Below are 15,395 nucleotides of genomic sequence, written 5' to 3'. Positions count from 1 at the left end.
GGGTCAGCCCTGCGCTTTATGAGAAAGCTGCCTTCTGATCCCTCAACCTATTTGGCAAACATTTCTTCCCCCTCCCCTCTTCAAACTCTCCTCCCACCTGGATGCAACAATAATTTGTATGTGAATGAGAGGGAAAAGGGTGTGTATGGAAAAGCAGCATCTTCTGCCTTGCCTATCTGGTTTGGCTTTTTATTTAGTGAGTCTAATGCTGGTTGTTTCCTGTTTATATCAAGGGAAATGTAAAGAGACAGTAATAAACTTTCACCTTCAGTGCTGGCAACCTGATAGGGACATCTGGTTCTTGATGGTTTGGGATCGTGTCCAGAGCATGTCAGGGACAGAACTGAGTAACTCGGCAAATGTGGCTTCAGAGTCTTGCCGTGAAAGGGCATCGAGGGGACCAGGAAAAGGTCTGACTGAAAGTGTTGAAGTCAGAACTGTTCCTCACTGTAATGTGGTGATCCTCAGCAGGTGATGCTACTGCGGTCTTACAGGTCTTGTTTGGTTTATTTCCCTGTTGGTACAGGTAGCGTTCAGCCTTTGAGGAAATACTGCATTGTTTGTTTTTGTAGATGGCTCTGAAGAGAGCTGTTCTAGAGAGCCAGGTAATTCATTCTGTGTCTGGAGTTAATCCCCGACACAATATTGCATTCTGGAATACACCCACGGAGCTAGGGCTGATGGTTTTGGGAGACGACAGGGCTCGTGTGCATGGTGTGAATGTTGTAGCCCAGCACATAGTGCTGTGCATTGATCCACAGCTGGAGGAAGAAAATACACAGATGCTGAATCATTGATTTCTTTTCCATCAGGAAAGTGATGTGTAGGACTGTGTCATCTGTTGGTCCTTGCAGCAATGCAGTCTCTAAGTGCCAGGGAGGAAAGAAGGCTCAGATCTCCCCTCCTTTCAGAAAAGGGAACGAGAGGTCCTCTCTAAGCCCCTACATGCTCTGAGCTGCACTCCAGTGCTAGGAGAGAATGTCTCTTCTGAAATAAAACTGAAAGGTTATGTGTTACCAGTGCAGGAAAGGCTTAGCAGGATCTCCATGTGCTCTGTATCCAATTATGTCATGCAGTTTCGTTCCACCAAAAGGCTAACCCTTGCAGACAGGCTGTCATTTGTTTAATAATAAGTTTGTTATTTGTATCAATGTAAAGGTGATCCTGCTGTGAGACTTTACCATATTTAAGACAGACAAGCAGGCACTAGTGTGCTTGAGCAGCCCAGGGCTCAGCACAGCTTGAATCTTCCTGTTGGTTCTTTACTCCTATTACTTTATTTTCTTTGTTTTACACCAATCAGGGGATGTAATAGGGATACATCTATTTCCAACAGGCCTTCTAGAAATAGGATCTTGGGATGGCTTTACCTGGGGAAAGGAGGTAGCCTGGAGATGTATTGCTGGGGCAGGAAAGATCTTCAGAACACAAAGGGGAAACATCCAGAACAAAATAAGGAAATAAGATACACAATTGAAGTGGCCTCATATTTCATAGGCACGTTAGCTCAACACTTACGTTTGCACATCGGATCGTACACATTGCCATTTTGACCGTTGCACGTGACTGTAAGGGACACGTTTCAAAGTCCCTCTCTTCCAGTGGTCAGTCAGCATTAAATAATTGAGCTGCTTAAGATTCCTAGTCAGTAGGATCAGAGTAGACTTTTTTTTGGCCAATTGAATGTGTCTGCTAGTATATCACAAAAGAGTGGTGAGGGACTGGGTCCGTTGAAAAATTTCTCCTTTCCAAAACCAAGAGAAGGATCCTGTGTGTTACTGCCTTGTTCTCTGCAAGAGGTGCCAAAGGGGTTCCCCTCCCTCAGGACCTCCTTATCTAACTCATCTTCTTGCCCTGTTCATATCTGACAGAGACATTGTGCAAGGGAACTTTGATTTTTGAGGTTTACATGGGGTTTTCAACAGTTGTTTTGAGGTAGAGTGAGTTGTCTCGGGTCTTCACAGCTGGTGTCCTGTAGACACGTGATATGAGAAATTAAAGTGGGCAAACTGCATCTGAGATATAAAATCACTTGGTGGCTCTTTTTCAGTGCCATTAACAACACTCTGACCTTGTTTGGTATTTTCCACCCACACGTCTGAAGGTACTTTGCTAATGAATTTAGCATCTGAGTGCCTCCAGAAGGTAGGGAGGTGTTTAACCCTGTCTCACAGATGTAGACTGACTACCTGGCTTTTCCCAGAGATGCTGAGCACCATGACTGCAGTTGAAATCAGGGGATGCTTTATAGGACAGTTGCCTGTGGACATTGAGGTGTATTGTAATCCAGGGACCTGCTCCTTAGCAGAGCTAGGATATGGACTCCGATTCTCTGATTCATAGTCTTGTGCTCAACCACAGACAAGTTCTTCCTCCCCTCCATCCTTTTGAAGGTGGAAAGAAGGGCCTAACTTGCTAGGTAGTTTGTTATTAATATCTGGGATGCAAAACTCCCTGCAGATTTAATTTTGCTCAATCAGGGCTTCCCTCCCCCCAGGGATCTCTCTCATAGTTTTTCATTCCACTTTGTGTTCCCACCTACCCCTAATCTCGTGTTCCCTATATGTCATTTCTGTTCCTGCTTGGCTTTTCCCTGTGGGTAGTTCAGGTTTCAGTCTGCCCTCCAGATTTCCATCCCAGTCCTGTTTTGCCCTCCTCTCAAGGGGAGGTTCTCATCCTGCTTCCTTCTCCCCTCTGGGGATCAATTCAGATTTTACTCTCTCTTCTTCTCCGCATTGCCCCGGGGTACAGCCTAAGTCTTGCATCTGCTTTTCATCTCTTGAGCCTTCACTAGCTGGAAATCAGCCCGGCTGTCCGTATCTGCCTTGACTGACACTGGATCTAAGCTGAACACTACCTTGGCCTTTCCTGTTTGAAGTTTTGTTGCTCTGTCCTAGGGACAGACTGATTACATAAATTTGTATGTGTGCGCTGGTTCTTCATTGAAATGCAGCCCTTTGGGAAAGCATCAGAGAAAGCCCTGGCTCGAGGGAAAGTCCTCTGTTTCTATATATGGCACTGTTTTGCTTAGGACAGATATGTAAAGGAACCCCTTCTTCAAGCTAGTTTTGTTCTGGCGCCTTACAGAGGCCCTCAGATGAGATTGCTGGGAATGGACTCCAAAACAGGCCCATGAGTCTCTGGGGAAGCTTATGAGGGGAAGGGGAATGGAAGCAGGAGAAAGGATTTGGCCTTTTAAAATTTTTTCTCAAGTGGTGGACTGAAACCATTGAATTAATTTTATGTTGATGACAACCCAGCATCACTTCAGAGTTGGCTGGATTGTTACTTAAGATCCAGCTGCAGTCTGTTCACAAACTCCTGCTTTCCTGCTCCAGGCTTCTAAAGAGCAACCTATATTTATAAGGTATTTCCTATGCTTGTTGCTTTGGTTCACTGGCAATGTATCTTGTACAGCTATTTCAAAGCTGTCTTAGAGATGAGGAAGAGACAGATAGATCTTCTCTTCGTGCAAATTCCCTGGTCCAACTGGGGTCCTTTCATCCTTTGGGAAATATTTTCTAGGCTTGCAGGGGACAAGCCCTAGTTTAATGGACCTGTCTAAAGGGACATAACAACTGTTTCCACAATAGAAACTAAGGTCAAGGCATGGTTGTCACTGTCAAACCACTCTTTAGGTTGCCTGGAACCTTTTTAAGCAGTGAGTTGCACGAACTACTGTGCATGGATATGACTCTTCTGCCTATTAGAGAATGGCTCATCGGTAATAAGGAGAGGACTACAAATCTTGAAGGCCTTTCATCTGGTGAGCTCCAAGAGTTCAATCAAAAGCGTGCACCACCCAGCAAGGGTGGGGCCCTACACCCATTTTGCAGAAGGACAAGTCATAGCATAAAAAGGTGAAGGTGATGGGGTTTCAAGCAAGGCCTCTAATTTTGGAAGCCTGACATCAGAGTGCACTTTCTCTCTTCCCAGAGGTGCTGATCTGCTAGCGCTCCATGTGAAATCAGTGGGCTGAACCAGGGCTGCTCAGCCCCTTAGGAGTCAGACGTTGGGCTTATGCTAGCAAGAAACCCTCTTGCCTTGTTCTCCTGACGAGAAGTCACACAGAGCCAGTGAGTTGGGAGCAGAGAATTGGCTCTGAGCATTGTCTTCCCCTCAATCACTAGACTTCATGCCCTTCACCCAAAACGAAAAACGATGTGATACTCTCCAGCAAAGTTGATTTTTCTCACTCTCCCTTTCTCTTTTAATTATATTACTTGTGTGTATTTAATGCAATCCCTCTAGCTGCTCTTCTTGTGTCCCAGTTCCCTGGGGCGTGGCAACTGGTGCCAAAACTACCACAAACCAATCAGAGGAACCTGCGGAGCTGGGATGGAGCCAGCTCCAGTCACGGGAGCCATCTGATTCCAAGTTAATTCCTTTCAAACGTGGGATGTGGTGGAAAGCGCCTTGCTACCAAGGGCTACCTGTGCCACAACTAGCTCTGTGGACACTGCTCTGCCCTCCTCGTGGATGACTGATCCAGGGACATTGGTACTATATGGAGGGAGGCAGTGCCAGGTGTTTAGATGGCTGGTGACTGGTTGGCAGCCAGAGAGCAGAGAGAATCCAGAACAATCACAGTCTCCCCCCGCTAGACAAGAGATCCATGGAAAGGGGAAATTTTTCATGCTGGCAATTTGGAGAACAGTTAAGGGTCTTGTTCTGGCCCCAGAAAAGCCCAATAAGGCAACTTTGCTGCTGACTTCAACAGGAACATGATTAGGCTCCAGGGAACCTGTATGAGCATGCAAGAGGGCATGGGAGAAGCCATGAAGCCTGGTGTGTGTGAAATCGGATTGATAAGGAAAGGGGCAGGGATGGAGCCCAGGGTGGGAGCAGAAAAGATAAGCACAAAGGTGTAGGCAGAGGTGGAGTTCTGGAGAGCTTTGGAAGTTGAGCAAGTGAAATTGAGAGAGATGCAGAGAGCAATGCTGCAACGCATGAGAAGGTTGGGGCAGAAGGGCAGGACCTCTGCGCTGAGGATGGCTAGGGAAGAAGGGGCAGGGAGAGTCCTGGAATGGAGACATCAGACAAATCACAGCCTTAATGGTGGTAAAATTGTTTTCCGTGCTTTGTTTGGAGGTTCTCACCATTCTGACCAAGAAAATGGCATCTTCCCCTCCCCCTTTTTTTAAATACTTCAAATTTGGTACGTCTACAGGCCTTGGCAGAGAAGGTACACATGCTTAAGTACCAATAGTAAGAGCAAAGATGCTTTAAGTGGTTGCTTTTCAGTATCTTTTTGGCCAGTTCTGTGCTCCCTGAGCACAGGTCACCTTCCAAAAGCACTAGCTAGTTTCTGTGCTCCCAGACTCCAGTCTCTAATGCGGAGAGCGGCCCTGCATCAGGACGTGCCTACCTGAGCAGGTGCCGATATCAGCGTGGCCATTCAGGGCAGGTGCTCTTCCCACCTCTGGTTTTGGTTCTCCACTCCCTTGCCCAGCACCTGCTTTTGAAGCCTGCTGTGCTACACGTGATCATTTTGAGGTTTATTGTTCAGCACAGAGGAGGGAGGTGACTTCTTTCTTTTTCCTGTTCTCTGTTTAAAAGCAAAACCACTAGGGAAATACTGTAGCAGAAAGCCCGTGGATGCAAAGCTGAGTGTGGTTCTGGTTGGTTTCTTTTGTGAAGCATGTAGCTTGGTTACTCTTAAAGTTTTGATTTCCCACCCCCACTTTTACTAGAGCTAAGGCAGAACTATTAACATCCCAAGCTGAAGCTCAGAGGATAAAGCATATCAGATCGGGCTTCAATTAATAAACTCAAAGGCCTCGCATAGCTGTGATGCAGGTGTGTTGAGGTTAGGGATTATATTTTAGTTTTTCAGTGTGCTGTCATTGCTGAGTTTTAGGAAATAATCTGTTAGGCATTCAGCGTGGGATTAACTCCCCTTTTGTCGTGCTGATAGCTTCTGAAAAATCCTGCCCTTCAGTGTGAAAGGGTATCAAATGTTATAGGGTGCGTATCGTTGCATTGACATAAGGATTTTCTGCTTCCTTCCTGGGTGTCTTAAACCTCGCTGTACGTGCAGGATAGTACATGTGGAAATAGTAATTGCAAGCCCATTATTATTATTGCTATAATTTATTATTAGTGTGTTTTTTATTTTATGGTGCCCACATGTGCAGGTAATTCGCAGAGAAGTGTGCTTACACCATTGGAAGGTGGGAAGGCTTAGTTAACTGCAATAGCCTTGGATCCAGTTTTGATACCTGTTTCTACTGTAAAACTTCTTCCCTTGGCTTCAGGCAAACCACTTTAGGGCAACTTCAGACAACTCTATTGTATTGAATAGCACTTTGGGACTGATTCAGCCCTGGAAGAACTGTGCTGTTCGTTTTCAGTGAGGGGCAATTTTTTCAGACCCTGTCTATGTGCACCTGACCCTCTTCTCTCCGGTGAAACAGCCTTACCACTCTGCGATGGCGGGAGGGAGGAATATGAGTAAGTCAAACGCTTAAACAGTTGTGAGTTGCTGACTGAGATAAGCCAGATATGAAGGCAGATAAATATCTGTTTCAAAGAGGTTACGGTCTAAATAGAAACTACACAACAAATATGATCGTCTTCTATCTTACAATAACGACTGCAATGCCTGCCTAATAACTGGTACTGGAGAAGGCTGACACGGCTTTAACGGCCTCACTCTGGCAGGGTACGGGGATCTCTTATCTAGATTTGGGGAAAGCATCCGAGGCTCTGGGTGCTGAATCAGTCAGTGGGTCCCACCTTGGCGAGGAGGATGACGGAGCAGTGCTTACACTACATCAGAAGTGCTCATCAAAAGGAGGTGGCTTGGGGCTGCATTCAGGCTGCCTGCTTTGGTGTCTAATAATAGATGAGGAAGACCAATTCAATTACCAGTGAGCAGTAACCCTAAACTGGGATTATATGAGGAGGACTGCAGCCAGAGTTCTGTGGGATCTAACCGTCAGTCCAATGAATCAGATGTGGGTCGGTCGATCTGTCTGTCAGAAGGGTATGGCCTTCCACACGGTGAAATCAGAGCTGTTAAGGTGAATCTTTCCAACTTCCTCATGTAAGGCTGGCTTTTTAGAGCTTTGCAATATGTCTGCAGGATGTTTTCATGAGCCGAACGTTTGCCAAAAGTTCACAGATCAGTTACAAAACAGATGTACTTTTTTTTTTTCTCCCCTTCTTCCTACTGGTAAGGAAGAGTTTGAGCAGTAATTGCAGGCAGGTTGGGAGATGTTTTCTTCATAATTCTCCTTCTTATGAAATGTTTATGAAACACCTTCCACAAATCGGTTACGCAAGCAAGCTGAAGAGCTTTGATCATTTTCCATCGCCCTCAATATGTTTCTTAGTTTGTTTTGCTTTTTGTTTTTGTTTTTAGGCCAGAGATAGGTAAGAAACAATCCATCCTTGGCCAGGCCCAGCAGATGTGCTAGCCAACTAAGGAAGGGACTCTCTTTCCACCCTGTCACCCTTCCTGTGTTTTTCACTCTGATTGCTTGGGGGCAGCTGACCCTATTTTAAGGCTGTGAAAACATCCACTTGAGATTTGCAAGCGTGATTCCATTCCCATCCTGGAGAAGCCCTGGGTAGCTCTACGCACCCGCGCCGCCACCTGCCGTTACCTCCTCAGGAGGAGCTGGAAGCTGCTCCCAGCGCTGCCCGGAGACTCCCCTCTAGCCCAAGGGGAAGAAGGTGCCTGTCGATTCCCAGCTGGCAACCCAGGCTCTGCACCTCTGCCTAGCTCTCAGCGAGCAGGATGTGCTTGCAGGGCATTACTTGGTCCCACCGTTTCACAAGTTCCTTTTTCCTTACATTATGTTATTTCCCCAAATCAAATTCAATGGGAAGAAACTTAGGTTTGCTCTCAGTGACTTCTTGTTCACCATTTCCCATGATTATCATGTAAAACCAAGGTCCTGAGGAACCGCAGTGGGATCTGGTCCTGGGTTTAACTAAATCACTGTTTCTCACTTGCAACGGTTTAGCAGGGTCCTCATCAAATACCTGCATGAGGTGATTCTGTGAATATTTCAACCTTTTTTGGTTCCTTAAAGAAAACTTTTCCCATATTTGTAGAAAATGCCTGCAAATACAAGTCAGATGCACTGGGAAAAGAGAAGGCAACTCCTCCCCTTGTTTTATTAATTTGAAATTTACATTATTTTAAGGGAGTCTCATGATATTGACTGGCCTCGCCCACAATGTGTGTGGTTTTTTGGGGTTTTTGGTTTTGGTTTTTTTAATGTACGGTTGGTAATACTGCCGGTTTAGCCAGGGAAAAAATGAAAGTGCAGGATTTGCATAAACCATCCCAAAAGTTTTGGATATACCCCGAACTCTCGCTAATGAACAATTAGCCAGCTGCAGGCCTGTTGGGGAGAGGAAGAGGAGGGAGAGGTAAATTTGAGCCTAAACCCAATGGAAATAGGTGCAGGGGAGAAGGATTTGTCAAGAGCACCCAGGTTCCCGCCCACTGCGCAGGAGGGAGCCACAGAATTCCAGGGACGGGGGAAGGAGCAGTGGGAGATGTTGTTGTTTTTAAATCGGGAACCAGTCCTTTGCCAAACCCACCTCCCGTTCTCATATTGTGCGATGCCGGGATGCAGCTACACACCCCTTTCACCCTGGAACGCTTCCAAATCATTCTGCTTGGCAGCTGTAAAAATTGATTTCAGTTTGGAAATGGCTTGTGCTTCTTCAACACTCCACTCCTATTGGGATCATAACTTAGGCGGGATCAAGTGCCTTGTTCTCTAAGACGCGGATAATTTTTCTTTTTGGGACTGTTCAGACTTGGATGACTGCGTTGTGTGAGGCAGACACACATGAATTGCAAGCAGGGGTAATTTATTTATTTTTTAAATTTATTTTTACTTTTTGGCTCGGATGATTTTTTTTTTTTTAATGCACCCTCAGAAAGAAAAACGTGCATAAACCCATTTGCCTGCAGTGGCTGGGCGGCTCAGGGGTAACGGTGTATTCCGCTGAGCCTTTTGTCTACCGTTTAGTAACTTAGACACTATCTGCATTGATAGTGATAAAGAAGATCTTTCCATCTGATTGTTTTCGCCAGGCTAAGAGGGATGATCATGCCAACCTGAAAGGTAGGAAAGAACTGGAATTCGTAGCATGTCTAACTCTTGTTGCAAGGAGCTAGTATTATTGCAAAACTAGTTTCGGCAGTGTCCAGAGCTATAGCTGTAATGAAAGATGTTGTAATTCTCTTCCCTCTGCATAGCGCCTTCCAAAACACAGAGGTTAATGTCACAGGGCCAGCTCCCTGCACTGCAGCTCCGAGCCTCTTGTGATCAGATCACATTTTCTCCTTTGCTCTTGCGGAGATTTTTTGTGTTTGCTTTAGTCAAACTGAAATAAAACCTTCCTCAACCAAAAGTACTCGCTTGGGCCATTGTTTTTAAAGCTGAATTTCTTGTCCCCCTCTGCTGGTAGGAGGTTGTATGACCCAAAGGCCACATCAGCACTGCAAACCCGCGGCAAAACGCGACCCCGCTTGTCTTCTGGGGAATGTTGGGCTCAGGAGTAATTTGATGGGAGATGGTGAGATTCAGCCCTAGCACTGAGAATGAATCTGCAATGCTGAGCCTAGTGACAGGGTTTTCAAGACCTGTCCTTTCTGGTGTTCTCCTGGGTTTTCCAGTTTGTGGAAACTGGAGCCTCTTCTTGCACTGGAAAGGCTTAGATGAGAAATGGGGCTCATGACGTGAGCCTAGGTCCAGGCATTCTCATGATTAGGAAAAACTTCAATCTAAGTTTGGAAATTGTTTGCTTGGATCTTTTCTTAGAGAAAATGTGTTATAAGTCCTCTGTATACTTTTCTGTTCCCCGTGCGTGGCATCTGTGCATAGACACTCCTCAGACAGCTTTCAGGAATCAACATAAAAGCTTCTAAAATCTCCCCAACCAGGTTTCCCTCTCTCCTGTCCCAGTCAGCATTACCAAAGGATTTCAGCTAGTACACAGGGATGTAACAGTTTTTTGTTTGCTTTTTTAAAATGTAGTAGCAATGTTAGAAATTAACATGGAGACTATGGAATAAACCAGACACAAGGATTCAGTTCTGGTCCCTGCGCAAATTCTTCTCTTAAGCATGTGGACTCAGGAATAATGATGTTTTTGTAGACAGGAGTCTTTTTTAACATTAAAGTAGGTCACAATGACCACTGGACAAAGGGCTGACACCTGTGAAGTTTTCCGGTGCTTTTTTCCACAGCTTGTTCTAGCTAAGGAAGCAGATTTTTCCTTGCCTGGCCAGTACAATTTCTTGTTGCTTTCTGGTAGAAGCTGAGCAAATATGCTTGGTGCCTGGGGTGCTGCGTTTTCAAGTCTGGAACATTGCACTGCTTTTCGAGGTCTTTTACTGCATGACCTTTCCTTTCCCATCCCCTTGTACCGTTCTCTGCCACCTGCAGAACAAACAGCCAACCCCACCATTGGGTTGTGAGTCGTGATCTATAAAGAATTGTTTCATATCTTCCTTATAACTCCACAAAATAACTCAAAACACTCCTCAGTGTTTTGTCTGGGGAAAGCACTCACATGCTCCATATCCTGCTAAGTCACTGGAACTTCATTACTTCCTAAAATATTTTAATTAATTAGTTTTAATTCAGCAAACTGCAAGCCTCCCCTTGGTTTGGCAAAGCAGGAAAATGATGTCCATATTCTAACCTGGAGAGCAGAAGTGGGGAACAACCATGCCTTTCTGCAAAGCCAGAGATGGGAGCAGTGAGTCCTGAGCTCTAACTTTTCTCTGAAAGGAGCCTGTTCCTCATCTCTTCCAGCCTCTCAGACTCTTAGCCGCCCCAGACCTCCTGTATCTCCTTGTCTCTGCTCCCTAATGCTACAATTACTTTGCTCTTTTTCAGATTAAAACTGAAGACCTCAGCGACTCCTTGCAATCTACAATCCCCCCTAGGTCAGGTCACCTTGTGCAGGGATCATCAATGATGCCTGGAAGCCAAATCGCAGGGGTAAGTGACTTTGCTGCTTCAGGGATCCAGCAGTCTGAAATGGCACTGGTTAGTGAACCTGTGGAGAAGAGGCTGGTTTTGAGACATTTGCCAAATTATGTATGCTTTTTGACAGTGGCAAAAGGAGACTTGAGGATGTGATGGACACTAAATTGGAAAACTGAATCTGTGTTGGTAAAAGTCAGCTTCCTCCTCAGTCTCTTTCTGCAGAAAGTTTTACATGGGTTCAAAGGTAGACTGGACATGTACTTGAAAGATATTTCGTTTGAGGGTTTACTAAGTAGGCAAACCACACCATGCTCAGGAAATCCCTTGAATTGAAAATAATTGGAGGCTGAGACAACACGAAAGGGAAGTGTTAGATATGGTTGCCCTTGTCTTCCCCTTTCATAAATGTCTGGTTAATGCCATTGTTGGAGATAGGATTCTAGGCTAGATTAACTCTTGATCTGAACCAGTATAGCCATCCTTGAATATGTTGGCTCAAATTGATTTACACCAGAGAAAAAAATAGTTCCTTGAGGGAATCTTTTTTTTCCCCTAAGGTAAAAAACTGGAGTTTAGCACTTAACTCTTTTTAAATTGTATTGGGTAGTAGATGCCAGAAGGCCACAGAGCTGTTCAGTAATCTCTTCCCTCATTCTTTCGTGGGGTATTCAGATCCCTTACACAATTCAGAGGCTGTTCAGTTTCCCCAAGACTTCAAAACAGTTCTTGAAAAGCTTAAAGAGCTCATCTTATTGAGTAATGAGCTCCTTTAAAAATGTACCTCTAAAGAGAATTGGTCTTATTGGAGTATTTGATTTTTTTGGTGTCTGTCCCAAGCAAATACAAACTCTTATCCCCTAGTCCCAAGAAAGGACCTGGGGCTGGGACCCCAGTAATGTGAAAGAGCGCTAGGATGTGATCCTCATCTCTCAGTACCTATTGCCTGCTCTGCTCAGTGCAGGGTGGGGAATTCCTGGCAGCTACATGGCAAAGAACAGGAAATATTTTTGGATCTGGTCACTGTGTCCGTTGCAATGCGTTTGCTGTTGGTGCAGAGAATCAGGCGCTGCTGGGCATCGTTTCTTTTCCATCTCAGCACAGGCTGGCTGGGAAATCAGCCTTCTGTGGAAAGCAGGCTCTCGGTGTTCGTGAGGTGGGGCAGTCAGATGCACTTCCCTGTGTAATTTTAGGGAGTTCACTCTCTGAAAATACAGTATCTGGAGAAGCTGAAATCCAAGAGGTTTCACTGTTGCTCCTAACAACCAGGTTTTGATTGCCAGTGCCTCAAAAACGTAATTTTCCAAGAACTGACTTTTTCAGATATAAGTAGACAATCCTCCATGTGGATGTCTGTGTGTGTGCACAGAATTCTTCTTATACATCTGAAAACTTCAAATCCTGGAGTACCTCTGGATCTGTAGCTCTCCAGTGCATGAATTACACAAATCCTGTGCTTTAGCAGTTAAGTGAAAAGTGTGAATGGGGTCAAGGACAGGATAAAAGAGCAGGGAAGCTTTATAGGAGAGGTGATGCTGTGTGAAGAGCAGACATCTCTGAGTTTTGTTGTTCCCTTTGCTTTTTCCTGTAGGATATGAGCTCTCTTCACACCCTGCAGCAGCTCGTATTGCTTCCTGGTCATATGCAGTCAGTTCCCCAGTTTCTTCTGTCTCAGTCTCAGGCTGGGCAACAAGGTAAGAGCAGTAACAGGTGGAAGGGGCATTGTTACAAGCAGATACAGATCTAGGAAAAACCTCCCTCCTCATGACTTGCTTTTAATCTGGTCTGTGATGTTTTCCCAGCATGATGGTGTCTGTTCCCCCACTGCGTTACCAGATGCATTTTCCCCTGCTCTCGCCCCTGGGCTGGTTCCCACACTGGGATGATCCCATACGCAGGTCTTGCTCCGGGAAGGCTCCGGTTCCAGGGATGCTCCTGGCTCCTGTGTGCGCCAAGAGTGCCACCTCGGGGCCAGGCTTCGCGGTCCCGGTGGGGATCCCACCTCGGCATTGGGGACAGCATCTGGAATGAGTTGTTTGGTACAGATACAGGTGGAGCGTTCTTCCTACCTAAGAGATGCACAAAATATTCCTGAAGTTGTCCCTCGGGCCGCCATGGGAACAGCCTCAACGTTCTCCGAGTTCTGAGTGATGGGTACATCAGTTCATGGACTTCACGGCCAAAAGGACTTGGCTGTGGGGTTAGCCTTCCCAAGAGGACACACATTTTGGTTTGGTTTTCATGTTTTAAAGCTGGTTTTAAGCCAGATAAGTTCCCAGGTCTGATTTATTTTATGCCCTGATGTGACTGATTGTGCAGCCCTTCAAACAGCTAATGCTGGTAAATGTGAATAAGGAGGTGAGAGCTCTGTGCTGTAAAGGTGGAAACAAGCAGCCAGGGAGATGCTGGGAATACTGTCAGCCAAAATATTGCTGCTGAAGTCTTAATCTTACAGCCTCGGTCTCATCAGCTGTCAAACCGGTGATTCCTCAATCCACCCCATAATTTTCATTTGAGCTGGAGTTTAGCTCTTGCAAAGGTGTTCAATCATGATTTTAAAGACTCCAAATGACAGAGCATCCGCCATGCCCCTAGGCAAGCCATTCTGGTGATTAATTACCTTCACTGTTAAAAATGTGCACCTCATTACCAGCCTGCATTTGAAATGCAAAGTTGTTCCAGCATGGAGAAGGCTTATTGAAACACCAATCTAAATAAATAAATGGGATCCTGCACATTCAGATCTAAATTAAAAAAGGAAAGACAGAAAGAGAGAAGGGGGGAGTGATTGATTCTGGAGATGATCTTTCTTTCCTCTTTTTCTAGCAGCCCATAAATTTATATAGTTTTCCCTATAATTGTCAGTTACAATCAATAGAATATATTGACTGTTTCAAGAAAGGTTATAAATCCTCACTAAATTCTATAGGCTTCACTCACAACAGGCTTGAAGAACCTAACTAAATTTCTGGGGAACTACACTGCCTCGGTCACTACTTAATCCTTTAGGACGTTTCCTGTTAGACACATAGGCTTGTACTTGGCAGTATGTCAACTAAACAATTACACAGACTCCATAAATACTAGGTTTTGTTAGCTTTATAGATTTCCCTTCTTTTTTCCTTTCATCATTTTGTGTCAGTTTATATGTTCCAAAAGAAATTCAATTTATTTGAAATACAGTAGGGTAGAAAAGAAAGGGCAGACAGCTTCAAAATGACACTTAAAAATGAAATGTATAATACAAAGCAGAGTGGGCAGGCTCATGAGATTAACTGTACGATCAGGATTTTTTTAACAAGATCAAGTGGCTGAAAGTTGGAGCCAGAAAAGGTTCTATTGGAAATAAGGTGTACTTTTTTAAACAGCTACAATGATTAAGCTCTGGGAGAGATCACCGCTAAGGACGTAGTAAATTCTGCTGCTGCATCTAAAATCAAAGTTACATGTAAAATGTCTATGCCCTAGTTCAACCTCAGGTTAATGAGCTACAGGCAGGGATCAGTGGGTGAGATATTTTACCTGTATCATTATTGTAATAAACCCTTTCAGGCTAAAAAGCTGTGAAAAGGATCTTTCCTTTCCCATAATCAACCTCAGAGCTATCCACATTTGTAATGGTCGCAATTCTCATGTTTTGAACAAGAGCTAACTGACGTTTTGCATTCAGAGCTTCATGAGCCTTTCCTGTGCAGTGATGCCCAGCTGCCTAGGTGCTGATGAAGGAGCTGCTCTGATAAGATGTGTCTCTTTTTCTCTCCTCAGCCTTGCAGCCAAACATCCTCTCCTTCCCTCAGCAACAGGGCAGCCTTCTCCTCTCCCAACCAGGACCCAGCCTGGCATCACAGGTAACTTGCCTCAACATACAGTCCAACATAGAATCCCACCCTGAGAAGCACCCATCTGTGAAAAGTGCTGCTTCACTAAGGGCAAATAGCAGGGAAAATTGTGCACCTTTCTGTTGTTGTGACTCTGTGCATCTTTTTGTTGTTTTAACAGGCTGTGGGCCGTTCTGGACTCCCTGGCTCATCGGTTGAACCCCACCTGGACGTACCCCAGCATTTGCAAGTGGCAAAGCACCTAACTCCATCAGGAGCATCTGAGGAACCCAGTGACCTGGAGGAGCTGGAAAAGTTTGCTAAGACTTTCAAACAAAGGCGAATCAAATTGGGGTTCACGCAGGTGAGCAGCCTCGTCAGTGGGAAGGGTGGTGTCACTTGTGATGTGGACATGTCAAACTGGGGGAGTTTGTGGCAGAGGCATGGATGGAAGAAGGGCTGGATTAGATACAGTTTGTCTTTCTTTGGAGCATCCCCTTCCTAACATATGAAAAGTCAAACCCTTCCTAATACTTCATTACCATGACCTCATTATCTGCACCTTCTCCAATACACAAAAGATCAGGGGTGTGGGGCAGATTCCCATGGGAAA

The 15,395-nt window shown here is 45.2% G+C and overlaps 1 protein-coding gene across 1 annotated transcript in view; it reads left to right on the top strand.

Moving 5' to 3' along the window:
• Positions 1 to 15,395, top strand: part of POU2F3 (POU class 2 homeobox 3) — a 40,566-nt gene that overhangs the window by 19,328 nt on the left and 5,843 nt on the right. The window contains 4 exon segments of the mRNA XM_068418364.1: positions 10,875 to 10,979; positions 12,556 to 12,658; positions 14,730 to 14,812; positions 14,964 to 15,146. Coding sequence (XP_068274465.1) covers positions 10,875 to 10,979; positions 12,556 to 12,658; positions 14,730 to 14,812; positions 14,964 to 15,146 — 474 coding nt within the window.

Source organism: Nyctibius grandis, chromosome 25 (assembly GCF_013368605.1).
Source record: "Nyctibius grandis isolate bNycGra1 chromosome 25, bNycGra1.pri, whole genome shotgun sequence".
Lineage (NCBI taxonomy): Eukaryota > Metazoa > Chordata > Aves > Nyctibiiformes > Nyctibiidae > Nyctibius > Nyctibius grandis.
This window is presented reverse-complemented; position numbering and strand designations above follow the sequence as displayed.